The 21,155-nt window shown below is 41.7% G+C and overlaps 1 protein-coding gene across 1 annotated transcript in view; it reads left to right on the forward strand.

Annotated features, from left to right (window-relative positions):
* Tmeff1 (transmembrane protein with EGF like and two follistatin like domains 1) overlaps positions 1-21,155 on the forward strand; it is a 120,311-nt gene that overhangs the window by 95,205 nt on the left and 3,951 nt on the right. Inside the window, exons 8-9 of the mRNA XM_045157864.1 lie at positions 10,832-10,955; positions 20,024-20,182. Coding sequence (XP_045013799.1) covers positions 10,832-10,955; positions 20,024-20,182 — 283 coding nt within the window. The remainder of the gene's footprint in view (positions 1-10,831; positions 10,956-20,023; positions 20,183-21,155) is intronic.

The following is a 21,155-nucleotide window of genomic DNA, read 5'->3' on the forward strand; positions in this document are numbered from 1 at the left end:
GCTTGATGACTAAGTTCCTCTACCTATGAAAGTAATGTTGGTGAGGGCTATAGAAGGGAGAGGGAGATTTTCAAGTGATGTCCAAGAGTAGTAGGCCTGATGGTGAAAGATGAACTGTTAGTTCTGCGGTGGCTCTGAATCCTGACTGTGCAGGTCATTTGACTTTTTGATGAATGCAATCCTGAGTGAAGTGAGATGGAATCTCAGAGTTATTTTGATTTGCATTTCTCTGATGGTTAAAGATGTCAAACATCATCTTAAATGTGTAATGGCCATTTGCATTTCTTCCTTTGAGAATTCTCTGTTCAAATCTCTACCCCATTAAAATTTTTTAAAATTTTATTTTTTATTAACAACTTCTGTGATTGTAAATGTTATCCCATGGCAATTTCTTCCCTACCCCTACTTTGCCCTTTGAAACTCCACTCTCCATCATATCTTCTCCCCTGCTCAATCAGTCTCTCTTTTATTTTAATATCATGATCTTTTCCTCTTATTATGATGGTCTTGAGTAGGTGGTGTCAGGCACTGTGAGGTTGTGGATATCCAGGCCATTTTGTGTCTGGAGGAGCACGTTGTAAGGATTCCTAACCTTCCTTTGGCCCTTATGTTCTTTCTGTACCTTTTCCACAGTGGCCCCTGAGCCTTGGAAAGGGTGATAGACATATTCAGTATTGAGCACTCCTGTCACTTCTAAGCACCATGGCGCCTTCTAAGTCATCCCAAGGTCACTGCCATCTGAAAAGAGAAGGTTCTCAAACAAAAATGAGGGTAGCATTAATATATAGGTATGAACATTAAGAGAAGTGCTTACTGGGCAGTTTGGTGAGCATAGTATATACATTTAACCAGACAGCAGCAGACGTTACACCCCTAGGGCTCATGACTACCCCCTGTTGTATTCCTTCCCATGGAGCAGGCCTCCAGTCCAATTAGCGGGCAATTAGTTTCTACCATGACGGATGTGCCACTATTGCACCAGTTGGCTTATTTGGCCTGGCTGGCCAAATATAAGGCTTGCAGTGTCCACTGTTGAGTATCTTCACTGGTGATTTCTCTCTCTCCCATTGAACTGCATGCAGCATGGCTTTTTCTGTCAGCTGGTTTACATGGAGCTTTTCAGCTCAGTTCCAGCAGGATTTCTCAGTGGCCTTGCAACCCAAGTATGTGGAGTCTTCAGCAATAGGGTCTTGCTATCTATTCCTGGTGGGAAGCCAAGGGCCTTGACAATGGCCTGTAATGTTTTGGGGGCATCAGGGACCTCCCTGGCCAACAACTCACTGGAAGGTATCCCATCCCTGGCACTGAAAATTTTCTAGTAATAACCTATGGCTCCTGAGTGTTCCATTGTTCAAAACAGTAGGTTTCCATATGAATTATTTATATCGTGTTAGATTTGATTAGCCCATTTTTTTGGGTTGTTTGATTTTTTTTTTTAAATTTATTTATTTGAGAGCGACAGACACAGAGAGAAAGACAGATAGAGGGAGAGAGAGGGAATGGGCGCGCCAGGGCTTCCAGCCTCTGCAAACGAACTCCAGATGCGTGTGCCCCCTTGTGCATCTGGCTAACGTGGGACGTGGGGAACCGAGCCTCGAACCGGGGTCCTTAGGCTTCACAGGCAAGCGCTTAACCGCTAAACCATCTCTCCAGCCCTGTTTGATGTTTTATTGCTGAGTTTTTAAAAAAAATTTTTTTGTAAATTAAAAAATTAGACCTTTGTTGGAGGTATAGCTCGTGAAGATTACCTCCTTCTCTGTGGGTTGTCTGTTGACTCTGTTGATGGTTTGCTTGTCTGGACAGTAGCTTTTTAGTTTCAAAAAGTCCCGGTGGTTTAGTGTTGATCTAATTTCCTTTCAAAGAACCAACTCTTTGTTTCATTGATTCTTTGGATAGTTTTTAAAATTTCTATTTCATTAATTTCTTCCCTATTCTTTCTTCTCAACTACTAATTTTTGATTTGTCTTGTTCTTTTCTGAGGCATTAAGGTGAAGTATTAAATTGTTTACTTGTGAACTGTCTAATTTCTTAATATAGGCTTAGAGCTATAAATTTTCCTCTTAGGACCGCCTTCATTATTTCCCAAAGGTTTTTGTATGTTGTATTCTCATTATCTTTTGATTCTATGAATTTATTGATTTCCTTTTTGATTTCTTCAATGACCCATTGATCATTCAATAGTGTACTGTTTAGTCTCCATGAATTTCTGTATGCTCTGTAGCTTTTCTTGTTGCTGATTTGCAGTTCAATCCCATTATGGTCAGATAGAGTACAAGAGATAATTTCATTTTTCTTGTGTTTTTTTTTGAGATTTTCTTTGTGTCCTAATATATGGTCTATTTTATATAATGTTCCATGTGCTGCTGAGAAAAATGTATATTCTGCAGCATTTGGATGGAATGTTCTGTAGATATCTGCTAGGCACATTTATTCCATGACATCATTTTATCCAGATGTCTCTGTTGATTTTTTGCCAGGATTACCTGTCCATTGATGAGAATTGGGTATTGAAATCACCCACTACAACTGGGTTTGATGTTATATGTGACCTTAAGTCTAATAGTGTTTGTTTGATAAAACTGGGAGCCCCCATGTTAGGTGCATATATGTTTAGGATTGTAATGTCCTCCTGTTGGAGTGTTCCTTTAATCAGTATAAAATGACCTTCTTTATCTTTCCTCACTAATGTTGGTTTGAAGGCTATCCAGTCAGATACCAGGATAGCAACCTCTGCTTGTTTCCTAGGCCCATTTGCTTGAAATACCATTTTGCAACATTTCACCCTAAAACAATGTCTATCTTTTATTGAGAGATGAGTTTCCTGGAGGCAACAAATGGCAGGATTCTGGCCTTTTAATCCAGCCTGCAATTCTTTGTCTTTTGGTTGGGGCACTGATATTGAGTTATTGAAAGATATGCATTTATTCTCACCATTCTTCTTATTTTATAGTGCTTCCTGTTTTTCTTTACCCACTTTTTTTTTTTTTTCCCGAGCTGGAATTCACTATGTAGTCTCAAGGTGGACTTGAACTCATGGTGATCCTCCTACCTCTGCCTCTGAAGTGCTGGGATTAAAGACGTATACCACCATGCCCGGCTTTACTCACTTTTTAAACTGTTAGTTGAGTATGGTTTATTTTTATCCTATTTCCTGCTCTGTGAGTTTTTCTTTCTCTTCAGCATGAAGGATTCCTTTAAGTATTTTCTGTAGAGCTGGCTTAGTTGTAATAAATACCTTTAGCCTGTTTTTGTTGTGGAATGTCCTTATTTCTCCATCAATTTGGATAGATAGTCTTGCAGCATAAAGTAATCTTGGTTGACAGTTTTTATCTTTTAGAACTTGGAATACATCATTCCAAGCCCTTCTGGCTTTTAAAGTTTGAGTTGACTAATCTGCAGTTATTCTGAACGGCTTGCCTTTGTAGGTGACTTGCTTCTTCTCTCTAACTGCTCTCAATATATTTTCTTTGGTTTGTGTGTTTAGTAGTTTAATTATAACGTGGTAAGGAGAAGTTCTTTGCAGGTTTTGTCTGTTTGGTGTTCTGAAACCTTCCTGTATCTGCACTGGCATTTATTTCCCAATTTGGGGAAAATTTTCTTCTCTGATTTTGTTGTAAAATTCTACTAAGCCTCTGGATTGCAGTTCTTCTCCTTCTACTATACCCTGAATTCTTATGTTTCATCTTTTCATAGTGTCCTGGATATCTTGAAATTTGCATTCATACCTTCCTATTAGCTTGTCTTTCTCTTTGTTGGACTGTACTAGGTCTGCCACCTGGTCTTCTAGTTTAGATATTCTGTCCTCTCCTTCATCCATTCTACTGGTGAGACTTTCCAGATGTCTTTTTTTTTTTTTTAAATTTCACTGACTGTATTCTTCAGAGCCAGGATTTCAGCTTGGTTTTTCTTCAGTATTTCTATTTCCTTACTCATGTCTTGTAATGACCTACTTATTTCATTAAGCTGGTTTCCTGTGTTCTCTTTTAGTGGTTTGTTTTCTTCTTTAATGCCTTTGGTTCCTTTGATTTCTTTGAGTACAGATACAATTATATTTTTTGAAATCTTTGTCAGGCATTTCATCTTAAACAGTCTCATTGGTGATCATTTCTGATGAATTTATAATTTTTGGTGGGATTGTATTGTCTTGATTCTTTGTGTTTCTTGTATTGTAATGTAGCAACTTTTGCATTCTGAATGATTTGATGCTTGGATTTTCTACCTGTTCACATTGTTCTTACATGTGGTGATCCACCTTTATATGCTTTCAGGATATGAATTTAAGGTGCCAGGTGTAGTTGTTGTACCCCATTCCAGCCCCAGAAGTAAGCCTTGGTGTTGAATTTCTTTGCTAAGCAAGTATTCTAGTGGACTGGGTGGAACAACTGACCGGCAAATTCTAAACTTCAACTGAGTAGTATACACATTCAGTAAATCCAGCACAGAGTATCCAATTTTGGGGATTGAAACTAACATATTCTTTTTTAAAAAAATTAGTTTTGTTTTATTTTTATTTAAAAAAATTTTTTTAAGTTTTTTTATATTTATTTATTTGAGAGTGACAGAGAGAGAGAAAGGAAGAGAGAGAGAGGGAGGGAGAACTAGAGAAAGAGAATGAGCACACCAGGGCCTCCAGCAGTGCAAACGAACTCCAGCTGTGTGTGCCTCCTTGTGCATCTGGCTAACGTGGGTCCTGGGGAATCAAGCTTTGAACCAGGGTCCTTAGGCTTCATAGGAAAGCACTTAACCACTAAGCCATCTCTCCATCCCTATTTTTGTTTATTAATTTGAGGGCAACAGACAGAGAAAGATGCAGATAGAGAGAATGGGTGCTCCAGGGCCTCCAGCCACTGCAAACGAACTCCAGATGCATGTGCCACCTTGTGCATCTGGCTTATGTGGGTCCTGGGGAATTGAGCCTTGAACTGGGGTCCTTAGGCTTCACAGGCAAGCATTTAACCACTAAGCCATCTCTCCAGTTCCAAACAGATAGTCTTATAAAGCCCAAATACCCAAGGGTTTGTGTTGCTCTACATCCTTAATCTTGCCAGGTGGGACGTTGAGATTTCTGTTCTGAATTGGGTTCCAGGTCAGCCTGGATCTTAAGTGAGACCCTGCCCCAGTATTTACAGAAGCAAAAGACAAAGGCCCTATGAATCTAAAAGCATCAAAGGCAACATTATTCAGTCCCCCAATACAGCTTGGTAAAATGGTAAAGCCAACCAAGAATATGTAACCCATAACCTGCCCTGACATGGAAAGAGAGATTAGTTCTTCCAATGCAGGCCTATGTACTTTTTTCTTTTCTGGTCTGTTGGCCTCATTACCTTTTGTGGTGGCTTCCAGTCTTACCAATGCTGAGTGCCCACCTCGATACCTCTGTGTTGTGCTGTGGAACTGGAGTTCTGATCAGCTGAGCTGGATGTGTTGCCACGGGGGGTGCGGGGTGGGGAGGGAAGGCTGAATGCCAGAGGTTCATGGTTCTGTTGATTGGGGGATGGAAGAGTGTAGAAAGCCTGGACTTGCCCACCCAGTCCTGCCTGTATTCCTTTCAGTAGCTCCTTAGTTTATCTCAGCTGTCTTTCCTTCAGATTTCTTGACTTCGCAAGGAGGCTGATGAGATTGGAATATCCCCTTGTTTGGGCTCTGCTGCTGCCACTGCTTGGGTGGTGCCGCGTGTATGCACGGATTGCACAGATTGGCCGGCCACAAGCACCTCAGTGGGATTCTGGCCATTTTTCTCCTTTCTGGTGGATCTTGGTCTCTCCTGCTTCTCTGCTGTGTCTAAGAATAACCTATACTCCTTCACTTCTCAGAAGAGTATATTTTGCTTTGGTTTTGCTTACATTTCTCTAGGCTGGTTTTGCATGGCTGCTATGCTGCCATCTTACCCAGAAGCCCTCTACAGTGTTCTGATCATGAAGGGGTGTTGTATTTTGTCAAAGGCCTTTTCTGCACCTACTGAAATAATAATGTCATTTTTGTGCTTAAGTTTACTTATGTGGTGAGTTACATTATTGGATTTCCTTATGTTGAACCATCCTTGTGTCACTGGGATGGAACCTACTTGATTAAGGTGGATGATGTTTTGATGTGTTCTTGAATTCAGTTTGTAAGGCTTTTATTGAGCATTTTTGTGTCTAAGTGCATTATGGATATTGTTCTATAATTTTCTGTGTTTGTTTGTTGGGTCTCTGGTTTAGATATTAGAATAATGCTGGCTTCATAGAAGGAATTTGGGAGCATTTTGTCTTTTTCAATTGTGCAAAATAGTTTGAGGAGAAGTGGTTTTAGCTCTTGAATGAAAGTTTGGTAGAACTCGGCCATGAATCCATCAAGGCCTGGACTTATGGCAGGGGGAGAATTTTTAGTTACTTTTTCAATGTCATTAGAAGTAATTGGTTTGTTTAGCAAGCCTGTCTCTGCATTTGTTTTCAAAAGGTGATGAGTCAAGGAGTTTATCCATTTCTACTAGGTTTTCTAATTTTGTGGAATATAGGTTTTAAAATATGTCCTCATGATTCTAAATTCATTGGTGTCAGTTGTAATGTATCCATTTTTAATTTCTGATCTTGTTGACTTGAGTCTTCTTTTTTTTTCTTTTGATCAAATTTATCAATCTTGTTGATTTTATTTATTTATTTTGGTCTTTCAAGGTAGGGTCTCACTCTAGCTCAGGCTGACCTGGAATTCACTATGTAGTCTCAGGCTGGCCTCGAACTCACGGCAGTCTTCCTACCTCTGCTTCCTGAGTGCTGGGATTAAAAGTGTACACCACCACGTCCGGCTTGATTTTCTTATTTTTTTAAGAGCCAGCTCTTTGTTTTATCAATATATTTTTTAATCAGTATTTTTAATTGTTCTTTTTTTCTTTCCAGTTCATTGATTTCTGCTTTGATCTTTCCATCTAGTATTTTTGGGTCTTGACTGTTCTTGCCTTTCCAGCACCTTCAAATGCATATTTAAGTTGTTTATTTGAGGTCTGTTTTTGTAATGCAGGCATTGAGTGCTATAAATGTCCCCCTTAAAACTGCTTCCATTGTGTCCCATGTTTTAGTATGTTGTGGTTTCATTGCCATTCAGCGTGATAGATTTTTGCATTTCCTTTATGATTTCTTCAACAACCCATTGCTTGTTTAATAGAGTTGTTCCATCTTCAGAAGTTGGTGTGTTTTCTGTGTGACTGTTGTTAATTTCTAGTTTTAATGTGGTTGGATATAATACAGGGAATTATGTTAGTTTTCTGAATTTATGTAGATGTGCTTTATGCCCTAACATATGGTCTATGTGGGAGAAGCTGAGAGGAATGTATACTCAATAGAATTAGGGTGAAATGTTCTATAAATGTCTATTAAGTCCATTTGCTCTATGGCATTGTTTAACTCCAGTGTTCCTTTGTTCATTTTCTGCTTGGAGGATCTGTCTACTGATGATAGTGGGGTATTAAGCCTCCTACTATTATTATATTGGGATTTATATCTGTTTTATTGTCTAGTAAATTTTGTTCTATAAAATTAGGTGCCCCTGTGTTTGGTGTATCTAAGTTTATGATTGTGATATCTTCTTGTTGAATATTTCCTTTAATGATTATGGCCTTCTTTATCTCTTTTGATTAATTTTGGCTTAAAGTCAATTTTGTCTGAAATAAGTACAGCTATTCCTGCTTGTTTCATAATTCCATTTGCTTGGAAAATCTTTTTTCCATCCTTTCACCCTAAGGAGGTGTTTATCTTTAATTGTAAGGTTGGTTTCTTATAGACAACAAATGGAGTGGTTCCAGTTCCCTAATCAGCCTGTTAACCTGTGTCTTTATTTATTTATTTATTTTGGTTTCTTGAAGTAGGGTCGTGCTCTAGTCCAGGCTGACCTGGAATTCACTATGTAGTCTCCAGGTAGCCTTGAGCTTACAGCAATTCTTCCTACCTCTGCCTCCTGAATGCTAGAATTAAAGGTGTGCACCACAACACCTGGCAACCTGTGTCTTTTGATTGGGGAGTTGAGGCCATTTATGTTCAGAGTTATAATTGTGAGGTGTGAATTAATCCCTGTAACGTTGGCTTTGTGGAGTTTGGTGTTGTCTTGGTCTTCTCGCATTTTTGTGACCAATCTAGTTCTGATTGTTTTCTTTTCTCCCCTCTTGTGCGTGTTGGTTAACCTCCTGAGTGTGTGGAATATTCCATGCAATATTATCTGTAGGGCTGGTATGGTGATCATGTAATCATGTAGCTGGTTTATATCATGAAAGGTTTTTCTTTCATCTTCTATTATGAGAGAGTTTTTCTGAGTATAGTAGTTTGGGTTGGCAGCCACGGTCATGTAGTTTTTGAACAATCTATTCTAAGCCCTTCTGGCTATAAATGTTTCTATTGAAAATCTGAGGTACTTCTGGGCTGGAGAGATGGCTTAGTGGTTAAGCACGTGCCTGTTAAGCCTAAGGACTCCAGTTCGAGGCTCGATTCCCCAGGACCCACGTTAGCCGGATGCATAAGGGGGCATATGCGTCTGGAGTGGCTGAAGGCCCTGGTGTGCCCATTCTCTCTCTCTCTCTCCCTCTTTCTTTCTCTGTCTGTCGCTCTCAAATAAATAAAAATGGACAAAAAAAGAAAGAAAAAGAAAATCTGAGGTACTTCTGATGGCCATACCTCTGTATGTTAGAAGCTGTTTTCCCTCTTGCAGCTTTTAGTACTCTCCTTGTTTTCTGTGTTTAGTATTTTGATTATTTTCTATCGTCAGTGTATCTTTTCTGGTTCTGTCTGCCCCTCCATGTTGAGGTATATGGGTCATGTATTCTGGAGTTAGCCCAGAGTTATAGGTAGGATAAATGTCTCTGCATATCATGGCCCAACATGTGGCTCTGACATTCTTTCTGCCCCCTTTTCCGCAAAATTTCCCTGAGTCATGTTGGGTTCAGTTTTTGGTAATTGTCTTTGATTTCATTCAGCTGTCCTTTGAATACTGTTTTGACTGTTTCTGGTTTATTTTCTTTTTCTGATTTTCTTTGGTTTCCTTCCTTCAGCCATTTATTGATGTTCTTGTTGGACACCTTCCATTTTCTTCATCCTTTGAGTTCTTTTGTTGTCTTTCTTCCAATTCATTGAGCCAAACTTTGATTTTTATCTTGAATGCTTTTTGATGATTTTCTTTTGTCTCCTTCAGCCATTCTTGGAATTCCTGTTTGATTAGTCTTTGACCCATTCTTCCCATTTGGCAAGCTGTTTGTTTATGGTTTCATTGAGTTCATTTAAAATACTTGTTGAGGGCTGGAGAGATGGTTTAGAGGTTAAGCACTTGCCTGTGAAGCCTAAGGACCCCAGTTCGAGGCTCGGTTCCCCAGGACCCATGGTAGCCAGATGCACAAGGGGACACAAACATCTGAGTTAATTTGCAGTGGCTGGAGGCCCTGGTGTGCCCATTCTCTCTGCCTCTTTCTCTGTTGCTCTCAAATAAATAAATAAATAAAAATAAACAAAAATATTTAAATTACTTGTTGAGATTTCATTCTGGGCTTCTGTGTCTTGGGTTTTCTTTAAGCTTTCTTTGGAGGCTTCTATTGTGAGAGTAAGCAATCTTGGTGGGAATCCCTTTGCTGGGTGTTTGTTGTTTGCTTTGCACTGGGATCTGCCCATCTCAAGATCACTTGTCTCACTGAGGACTCAGCAATAGCAGCTCTTATATAGTCTGTGTTGGGTAGCCTGGTTTAAGTTGATCAAGATAGGTGTGGGATAGAAGACTGTTCCTTAGATTGGGATGGGTGCATTTGAGTCTGAACAGGGTCTGCTTTGAGTGTAGCTCCTCTGGGCAATCCGGGTAAGAGTTTGGAAGACCTGGCTTTCTTAGTGTCTGGGCTGAGTGCTTCTCATGCAGTTTTATTCCCTGCTGCCTAGATTTTTGGGATGAGTTTTGCTCCATGTTTCTCTTAGGGACTGAGGCTGGTGCATAGCCCTTCTTTGGATAAATTTTGGTAGGGGGGCAGTTGGGCCTGAAAGGTGAATGTGAGGAGTAGGATCGAAGTTGGTTAGTTGCTTCCAGCTGTTCTTCTGCTGGCTTTGGCCTCCCAGGAAGCTGCTCAGGCATGGATCCACCCTTGGTGGGTAACCCCCTAGCTCAGCCCTGTCTCACAATGGCATGTGCCGTGACCCTGCTTCCAGCCCCTCTCGCACTAGTTTTGCTTTCCCAGGCAGCCGCCCAGGGATGGCTTTGCACTTGGGGCTGTATTATTCGTATGGCAGTAGCTTATAATGGTCATATCCTACAACATTTTTTTTTTGCATGTGTGTGAGTGCATGCACATGTGTGTGCACATGCATGTGGAGGCCAGAAGTTGATGTCAGGTGTCTTTCCTAATTGCTCCACTTTTCATCTCTCATCTGAGCCCATAACTCACCAGTTGAACTCCTCCTTTCTGGCTTGCTCCTGGACTCCTCTGTCTGCCTCCCTTGTGCTAAGATGATAGGAGGCTCCACACTCCTCACCCCTTAGCTTTTCAGAGTGATGATAGGAGGCTCCACACTCCTCACCCCTTAGCCTTTCAGAGTGTGCTGAGGATTCCAACTCTGTCAGAATGCTTGCAAGTGCTTTCTTTGTCCACTGAGCCATCTCCCCGCCCCAGCAACTTTTTAAATGTGCTATGAATTTAAATTGTCTTCCTGCTGAGTTTTTGGCATAATGGGTTTTGCAATAGACCTTGGATCGCACCCTCCTATCTGATAAATCTTTCTAAATTGCCCAATAGGTGGTTGACAAGAGGTGAATTTGTTATTTCAAAACCTTTGAAAAGTCTTTATTTTTCCCTTTGCTTTTCAATATTCACTGACCTAGTTTATGTTCTTTTAAGATGCTAGTGATCAAAGAGAAGATGTTTATATTGGAAACCACATGCCTTGCCCTGAAAACCTCAATGGTTACTGCATCCATGGGAAATGTGAATTCATCTATTCTACTCAGAAGGCTTCTTGTAGGTAAGTCAGTGTCTGCAGAACAGTGGTGAGAACTTTTTTCCATCAGTTGTCACTGCTTTATAGAAGGCAGTGAATGTGAAGTGTTGGCTAAATATTAACCAAAAAAATAATGGTTTCACGAACAGACAAGAAGAAGGTCAAACAGCCACCCTGCCAAAAACAACACAAAACAAAACAAAACAAAAAAAAAAACTTGCCAAAGAAATAATGCAAAGAGGGCTGGAGAAATGGCTTAGTGATTAAGGCGTTTTGCCTGCAGGACCCAGGTTTGATTCCTCAGGACCCACGTAAGCCAGATGCACAAGGGGCACATGCATCTGGTGTTCGTTTGCAGTGGCTGGAGGCCCTGGCATGCCCATTCTCTCTCTCTGATTGCAAATAAATAAATAAAATTTAAAAAAAGAAATAATGCAAAGATTAAAAAAACATCTTATTAGGGGTTTGAGATTTGTGGGCCTGATATCTTTATGGTAATGACACATATTTTTAATATAAAAGTAAATAAGCCATACTGCAAGTCTATTTTGGTCTTCAGGCAATCTGTCACAAGGTGGTTGAAGGGCTGAATAACATATTAAGAATAGAGAAGTAACTCAAATAAAGTATATGCTAAAATAGATTTCTAAAAATAAGGGAGTAGGGATGAAGAGCCAGGTGTGAATTGAGAGAAGGAAGTGGAAAGAGTGTAAATCTTCAACTTTGCCATTCCAGTTAGGTTATGTAATTTGTTCAAGGTCAACAGCAGGTTGGGAAAAGCTCAGTCTCAGTTCTCCTGAGAAGCCCAAGGACCCCCGGGGGTTTGCTGCCTTGTGTGTTTTGGTGCTGACCCCTTGAGCTCTGTCTGCTCGTGGCTCCTCTACCAGGCTGTTTCCATAGACAAGAGGCCATTGCTGTTATTTTCCTCACTCTTCCTTTGAGAGTTGGGCCCAGGCCCATAGTTCCTTTTATAGCAATAGCCTTCTTGTAGCTGGGACAGATGCTTTTATCAAAAGAAGCTGATGGATGGATGGATGGATGGATGGATGGATGGATGGATGGATGGATGGATGGGAGGAAGGGAGGGTTTATTTCTGGCTTACAGTTTTGAGGGCAAGTTTCATCATGGCAGGGAAAGAATAACAGTAGACAGCTGGACATCACATCTCCTCTGCAGAAGGGAGAAAGTAAGAGAGTGTGCTCTCTTTGACAAGTGGGGATGGGCCATAACACCCTATGGTCCACCTCCCAGTGACAGCAAGCCTCTACCTTGTAAAGGCAGCAGTAGCTGGGGATTAAGTATGAGGTTTAATCACAAACACATGAAGCGATAGGGGCATTTTACATACCTCCTTTTAGTCAAAACACAAAAACAGGGCTGGAGAGATGGCTTAGCAATTAAGGTACTTGCTGGCAAAGCCAAAGGACCCAGGTTCCATTCCCCAGTACTCACGTAAAGCCAGATGCACAAGGTGGCACATGTGTCTGGAGTTTGTTTGCAGTGGCTAGAAGCCCTGGTGTGCCCATCCTCCCTCCCTTCCTCACTCTGCATCTTTCTAGGTCCTTGGTAAATAATTAAAAGTTTCTAATATATGTATTACTGAGAGAGGAAGGAAGTGGGGGGGGGGGAGACACGGGGCATGCCAGGACCTCGAGCCACTGGAAATGAACTCCACGTGCATGCACCACCGTATGCATGTGGCTTATGTGGATGCTGGGAAATTGAACCTTGGTCCTTAGGTTTTACAGGCAAGTCCCTTAACTGCTAAGCTATTTCTCTAGCTCAGTAAATTTTTTAGTGACATGCAATGATCACTAACTTGTTCTGGAGAAGAAACTGGAGAAATTTCTTAAATTCTAAAGAATCTCTTCCATAAACATTTATTAATTAAAGAAAGCAGTTACATTTTTTTCTTTTTTCTGAGTATTCATGGTATGTGTAGAATCAGGGCAACAATATCATGCACCTGTAGTAAGTAGCCAGAGATGAACAACCTAAAGGACAGTTCTGTTATTAGAATAAAATCTACTAGCATTATTCCACCACTGATTTCCTGTGGATTTATACTGCATACCAGATTCTATCATACTAAGTTGTTAAGCTTGACTATGGCAGGTCTGCAGAGATATTGTCTTCAAAACTATAGAGCCTGGTGGAAAAGACACACAAATGACAAGCAACTACAATGCAATATGAAAAATACTGTCCTTCCTATGTGTACATGAGAAGATGTCGCGTCCGCCTCGACCAGCAAGGAAGACACAACCACCAGTTCTTCTTACAGCAGTTTATTCAGGCAACTTCAAGCTTCATCTCCCCCGAGCCTCGGGCGGTGATTCCTTATAAGCGCCCTTACTCGTGCACTCACTCCGCCCAATCACTCCAGGCCACGCAACCCCTCCAGACAAGCATCAGAAACCAATGAGCGGCAGAGATGGCAAACTCCTCCAAATATGGACTTGTTTGTCCCAAGCACTGAACTTCCGTCAGGTGCCATCTTTAGGGCTTGGCCAGGGGTACTCTCCCCATAGGCCTTGGCCATGTGGGCCGAGGGGCTCCCCACAGCTCCCCCTTATTTATTATTTTAAGATGCGCTGCTGATACACAATGGGTGGAGGTAGAGGCTGATCCCTGGTGTGCAAGTACCCTTTTCCCAGGGGAAGGAATATGAGTACAACCTTCATGCAATCAAACATGCCTCCCAGAGAGTCGCCCAACTGCTCGTAGGCAACCCCCTGTGCAGTGCTTTGCCTCGCACCCCGAGTGTGATGAATACTTAGGAAGCCACTATTTAAGGGCAGCAAGCCAAATCTGGGGAGACTGTCCTTCTATCGCAGCAAAGGCCTGAGCTATCATGGCAGAGGTGCGGGCCTGTGCCCTTTTGAGGCGACAAACACACCACATGCACACCACGCAAACTAATATCAGCATTCCCCCCAGGGCTCCTATGCCCGCCCACTCCTTTAGATGATTCACTGCAGCGGAGATCCATGTCGTCAGCCCGGTTGCCAGAGAAAGATCCACTCGAGTAGGAAAACCTTGAGACCAGCTTCCCTGCAATTGGGAGGATAAGAGCCTGGACAGATTAGTTGATGTGTAACATCCATCTGCTATAATTGTAATGGAAGTAACCCTCTGGGATTGATACCAAATGAGGGGAGATTTTAATAAACTATAATTGTAACACTCGATAGGCTGGGTTTTTGTCACTTTATAGAACACAACCGGATGCAATTTAAAAAAGGTCAAAGCAACAACTTAAAATGGCCCAAGCATCTATAGTTGCAGTTAAGACTCTGACTTGATAACTGTCATAAGGCACAATAAGAGTCTGTGGCATGAACCCAAAATGTTGTAGACACTGGTGGAGTCCTTCAATAGCAAGAACAGCCACAGCCGTGGGGATTTGCTCCACTGTTTTTCCAAGAGAGCTTTTAAGATGTATCCACAACAGAGGAACTTGCTGCCATAATACACCTGTGGGCTGTTCTACTGTTTGCAAGATGCAAAGATCTACAGGTGTTCCTTCTATTACTCTATGTAATTGGGCAGTAGAAATCTCTTTATTAACAACAATTAATAGCTTTTCGGGCATCTTCTGTCAGGATTCTAGGTGAATTTAAAGCTGTATCTCCCTCTAATATTTTGAATAGTGGCTTTAAGACATAATTAGGGATTTTTAAATATGGACGAATCCAATTTATAAATGTTCCATGTTCTCTAGCAAAATCTAAATCTCTTCCTAGTTTTTCCCAACTGGTCACTGTCAAGTTTCAAACCAGGGGGCTGCTGTATTGTTTCCCGACACGGCAAACCAGGGGGCTGCTGTATCACATTCCTTATCACATTACTCAATTCCAACCCTAAATAGCCTCTAATTTTCCTGAGGACCTTCCCCAAATCCTGGGGTTGTTTCTAGCGCCTGCTTCCTGGCATCCTAAATAGCCTCTAATTTTCCTGAGGACCTTCCCCAAACCCTGGGGTTGTAAGCCCAACCAACTTACCGGGGACTTACCCTGCGCGCACCCCTGACTGTTGTAAGTTCTGCACTCTTCGGTGGGGGAGTCGGGTTCCCTGTACGGGTCACCACTTGTCGCATCCGCCTCGACCAGCAAGGAAGACACAACCACCAGTTCTTCTTACAGCAGTTTATTCAGGCAACTTCAAGCTTCATCTCCCCCGAGCCTCGGGCAGGGATTCTTTATAAGCGCACTCACTCGCGCACTCACTCCGCCCAATCACTCCAGGCCACGCAACTCCTCCAGACAAGCATCAGAAACCAATGAGCAGCAGAGATGGCAAACTCCTCCAAATATGGACTTGTTTGTCCCAAGCACTGAACTTCCGTCAGGTGCCATCTTTAGGGCTTGGCCAGGGGTACTCTCCCCATAGGACTTGGCCATGCAGGCCGAGGGGCTCCCCACAAGAAGATGACTTAGTTGTTATAAAAGGCACTTCAGCCTAGGGGTAGGGGGAAATGTTGCCCAAGGAGGGGAGTCAGATCACATAGGAACATTTGTGCCACCTCAGGGAGGTGGCCTTTGTTTTAAAGGCAGTGATAACCCACAGTAGGACTTGGGGTAGCTGTGATCAGATTTGAAAGGCACTCTCATGGCTTGTAGAAAGTGGACTTCCTTCCTCCTCCCTTCCCCTCCCTCCCTCCTTTTCCCTCCCTCTCTGTCCTATTCCCTCCCCCTCCCTCTCCTTCCCTTCCCTCTCCTTCCCTCCTCTTCCTGCCCTTTCTCCCTCCTTCCCTCCCTTCTTTCCTCCCGTCTTCTATCACTTTCTCCCTCCTTCCCTTCTTCGTCCCCCACTTACAATCCGTGTTTTAATATAGTACCACCATGGTCAATTTTAGCACATTTTGATCACCTCAAGAAGATATTCCATACCTGCTAGCTATTACTCCCAAGTGTATTTACACCAGCCCTAGGTAGCCACTAATCTATCTTCTGTCCCCTTAGAGTCACTTGTCCTGGACATTTCATATAAATGAGATCATGCAATGTATGCTTTTCTATGATAGCTGCTTTCATGGAGAATGATGTTTTAAGCTTCATCAGTATTATAGTTAGGTATATCCACTTGATTTCTTTTCATTTCTGAATAATAAATACTCTTGGGTAGATGACATCACATTTTAAAATCTGGTTGATGAAAACTGAATTTGTCTCACATTTTAGTTTTTGTGAATAATATCATGATGAGCACTTGTTTTCAGGCTTTTCTGTGAACATGTTTTGACTTCACATGGGTAAATGTCTAGAAGTAGAGTTGCTAGGCCAAATATTATTTTCTCAATTTTTATTAACATTTTCCATGATTATAAAAAATATCCCATGATAATACCCTCTCTCCCCCCACTTTCCCCTTTGAAATTCCATTCTCCATCATATCTCCTCTCCATCTCAATCAGCTTCTCTTTCATTTTGATGTCATGATCTTTTCCTCCTCTTATGATGGTCTTGTATAGGTAGTATCAGATACTATGAGGTCATGGATATCCAGGCCATTTTATGTCTAGAGGAGCACGTTGTAAGGAGTCCTACCCTTCCTTTGGCTCTCACATTCTTTCTGCCCCCTCTTCCACATTAGACCCTGAGCCTTGGAAGGAGTGATTGAGATGTTACTGAGTACTCCAGTCACTTCATTCCAGCACTATGATACCTCCTGAGTTGTCCCAAGGTCACTGCCATCTGAAAAGAGAAGATTCTCTACCCAAAGTGAGAGTAGCAGTAATATAAGGGTATGAACATTAGGAGAAGTGCTTACTGGGCAATTTGATAAGCATAGTATATACATTTATCCAGATATCAGCAGATGTTATAACCCTAGGGCTCATGACTACCCCTGTTTTACGTTTTCAGTATCAGGGTGTATTCCCTCCCATGGAGCTGGCCTCCAGTCCAATTGGAGAGCAGTTGGTTTCCACCATGATAGACGTGCTGCTATTGCACCCGTTGGCCCATTTGGCCTGGCTGGCCAATTATAAGGCTTGCAGTGTCCACTGTTGAGTATCTTCACTGGTGGTATCTCTTTCTCCCACTGAACTGCATGTAGAATGGCTTCTTCCAGCTTTCTGTCAGCTGGTCTACTTGGATGAGGTTATCTGCTCAGTTCCATCAAGATTTCTCAGTGGACTTGCAGCCCAAGTATATGGAGTCTTCAGCAACAGGGTCTTACCATCTATTCCTGGTGGGAAACCAAGGGTCTTGGCAATGGCTAGGCCAAATATTAACTCCTTTTACCATTTTAAGAAATACCGAGCTGCTTTCAAAATAACTGTCCATTTTTACATTTTCTAAAGTACCCTTGCTTATGATCATCTTACCTTTTGGTTCAAGCTTCACTGTGGGTGAGAGATGCTGTCTTACAATGTGTGTGTTTTAAACATTTATTTATTTATTTGAGATAGAGAGAGAATAGGTGTTCCAGGGCCTCTAGCCACTGCAAATGAATACCAGATGCATGTGCCACCTTGTGCATCTGGCTTACATGGGTACTGGGGAATTGAACCTGGGTTCTTAGGTGTTTCAGGCAAGCACTTTAACCATTGAGGCATCTTTCCAGCCCTGTCTGTTCTCTCTCTCTCCTTCCTTCCTTCCTTCCTTCCTTCCTTCCTTCCTTCCTTCCTTCCTTCCTTCCTTCCTTCCTTCCTTCCTCCCTCCCTCCCTCCCTCCCTCCCTCCCTCCCTCCCTCCCTCCCTCCTTCCCTCCCTCCCTCCTTCTCTCCCTCCCTTCCTTCCTTCCTTCTTTCTTTCAGTCTTTCTATATTTCCCAGGCTGTTCTTGAACTTGTGATCCTCCTGCCTTAGTCTCCTGAGTGCTGGGTGTATAGGATGTACCACTAAACTTTGTTTTCCTGTGTCTGCCTTACTGTTTTGTCTGCTTTGAAGCTGAGAATTCAATATGAAACCTGAAGTCTTAGAGGCTGGCTTCTTCTGTTTTCCTTTACTTAGGTTCTTTTCTGTTGTGTGTGCATGAGGAAAACTGTTTCAAATCCTTTTTATTTTGCTTGTGTGTATATGTGTGTAGGATATGTATTGTGCAGTATGGGATATGTGGCATTTTTTTATGTGTGGTGTATAAGTGTGTGTGTATGTGTGCAGATGTGTATGCATGTGCACATGTGGAGGCCAGAAGAGAACTTCGGATGCTCTCTTTCTCTTTTCTCCTCTCTTTCTCTTTTGCATATTTCTTTAAGGTGGTGTCTCTCCTTCCATTTAGACCTGCTGTTCTGTCCCCCACATCAGTGAGCCTCAAAGATTCTTTGACCTCTGTACACTGACCCATGGAGATTATTGATGTATATGGCCATGCCCATGCCCAGCTGTTTAATGGGTTTAGGGAACTTGAACTTGAGGGGGCTCAGGCCCTCCTAAGCCCTTATACTTAAGTGACAAGTGCTCCTAAACCACTGAGCCATCTCTATAACCCCTGAACTCCTTTTGTAATGAGGTATGGGGTATGGGTAAATATTATACTGTCTAACTTTCACATGTTTAATTAATAAGTTATAACTAAAATCAGTCTAATTTATACATTTCACTTCTGTTATCTTCTGTGAAATATCTTCGATGTTTCTGTGTTAACTAATCATTTGATAATATTGCCTTTGTATTTACGTTTAATTGAACTAGATAATTTCTCCGGTTAGCATCAACTTGACTGCTTTGCTCTGTTTGTTATTAATAACTTGTCTTCATCTTGCTCTGCATATTAAATGTCTTGAATATAATTTGGTGCTTTGCTCATAGAATTATAAATGTTTATTCCTATTCACGAAGCATTCCCATTTCCAGGTATCTAGCCTAAGGAATAACTAGAGTAGTTCGCATTTACATTTATAGGCTGTTCTTCACACCTAGCTTATAACTAAGTTGTGAAAGATGGAGAATGGCAAACAGGTAAGCTATCTCTGTTATGGTTGGTCGCTGGCTGGAATATTGTCTTTTTTTTTTTTTTTTTTGAGATAAGCCCAATAGACTGGCCTTTTTTTATTTGAGAGAGAGATGGGGGGGGGGTGTGTGTGGAGAAATAGGTACACCAGGGCCTCCAGCCACTGCAGTCGAACTCTACTTTGTGTACATGTGCAACCTTGTATGCTTGCATCACCTTGTGTGTCTGGTTTATGTGGGACCTGAAGAGTCGAACATGAGTCCTTAGGCTTCACAGGCAAGCATCTTAACTGTTAAGCCATCTCTCCGGCCCTTGCTATATGTTTGAAAATGCTGGTGATAAGATAATTTAGTAACTTTCGGATAATATGATGTAACATAGATGAAGGAAACACCATGTAAAACAGGTATGTCAGGAAGACTGTAGGAAAATACATACATGCCATTCTTTTCAGATTGAGGCCAAGTAGTTTTTCTATTCCTGTTTAACCTTTTGGTTTTCTTTTGTATCTTTTATTTTTATTTGTTTACATTTTTAAACATTTTATTTATTTATGAGAGAGAGAGGGTGGGGGGAGAAAGTGGCAGATAGAAAGAGAATGGGCACATCAGGGCCTCCAGCCACTGCAAACGAACTCCAGACCATGTGCATCTGGCTTACATGGGTCCTGAGGAATTGAACCAAGGTTGTCTTTTGGCTTTGTAGGTAAGTGCCTTAACTGCTAAGCCATCTCTCCAGCCCTCTTTTGTATCTTTTAATTTAGAAATTGGCAGTATAAAAATTTGAAATTTTCACAAGGTGCAGTAGCACACACCTTTCACCCCAGTCCTGGGGAGGTAGAGGCAAGGAGAATCAGTAGTTTTAGGTTATCCAAGGCTACATGGTGAGTGAGACCTTGCTTTGCCACTATCATCAGCAGCAAACAAGAAAAAGTAATTTAAAAAAATACATTTTATTTATTTATTTGAAGACAGAAAGAGGGGGGAATGAATGGGCACATCAGGGCCTCCAGCCACTGCAAATGAACTCCAGATGCATGCACCCCCTTGTGCATCTGGCTTACATGGGTCCTGGAGACCCAAACTGGGATCCTTTGGCTTTGCAGGCAAATGCTTTAACTGCTAAGTCATCTCTCCAGCCACCAAAAAGTAATTCTAATAGGAATCGCTTTTTTGCTTTTTCTTTTCCTTTCAGATGTGAATCTGGCTACACTGGACAGCACTGTGAAAAGACGGACTTTAGTATTCTCTATGTGGTGCCCAGTAGGCAGAAGCTCACTCATGTTCTTATTGCAGCCATTATTGGAGCTGTACAGATCGCCATTATAGTAGCCATTGTCATGTGTATAACAAGGTGGGTAATGACCTCAAAATTTCAACTTCAACTAGAGGTGGATAGCTGAAAATTCAAGATAAGTCTTGAGACATACTTATTGTAATCCAGGCCTTTAGTCTACCAGTGTTGGAGGAAAAATCCTAGGGTCTGTTTTCTGACATTTCCATATGAGTCTTGCTTCATTAGAATATGGGTAAAAACTCATTCTTGGAGCTAGAGACATATTTGGGTTACAGGCAGAGAGGATGTTAGAACAGTCAACAAAATAAAGGAATTTCAGGATCTTGGAATTTTATACTATGAGCACCATTTTCAGGGACAGTAATAACTATAGCAAAGTTTCTGAAATTGTTCATATACTCACAGGAAAGCCATTCAGAAATGCTTTAATCCCTGAAGAAGTGTAATATTTTATGCCCTGAGAATATACCTTACCCATAGTAAGTTTAAAAGATAGGAAGGGGCTGTTGAGATGCCTTAGTGGTCAAGGTCCTTGTCTGTGAAGCCTGAGGACGCATGTTCTGCTCTCCAGATCCTACGTAAAGCAGATGCACAAGGTGATGCAAGCTCTCAGGGTCGCACATGTGCACAAAGTGGCGCATGCTTTTGGAGTTAGATTAGAATGGCCAGAAGGTCTGGTGTACCACTTCTCTCTCTCTCTTCCTCTGTCCCTCTCACTCACTCTCTCTCTCATAAAAAAGTACAAAAACAAAACAACCCCCCCCCCAAAAAAAAAAATCAAAGGGCAGGGAGAAGCTGGTTGTGGTGGCACATGTCTCTAATCCTAGTACCCAGTACTCAGGAGGCAAAGGTAGGAGGATCACCAAGAGTTCAAAGCTACCCTGAGACTATATAGTGAATTCCAGGTCAGTCTGGGCTAGAGCGAGACCCTGTCTCAAGAAACTAGATACAAAATAAAACAAAAAGGAAGAAAACAGAGGTGAAATGTAGCTACTTTTCTTACTTGGTCATTGTCTTAACATTATAGTCC

This window comes from Jaculus jaculus, chromosome 1 (genome assembly GCF_020740685.1).
Source record: "Jaculus jaculus isolate mJacJac1 chromosome 1, mJacJac1.mat.Y.cur, whole genome shotgun sequence".
Taxonomy (NCBI): domain Eukaryota; kingdom Metazoa; phylum Chordata; class Mammalia; order Rodentia; family Dipodidae; genus Jaculus; species Jaculus jaculus.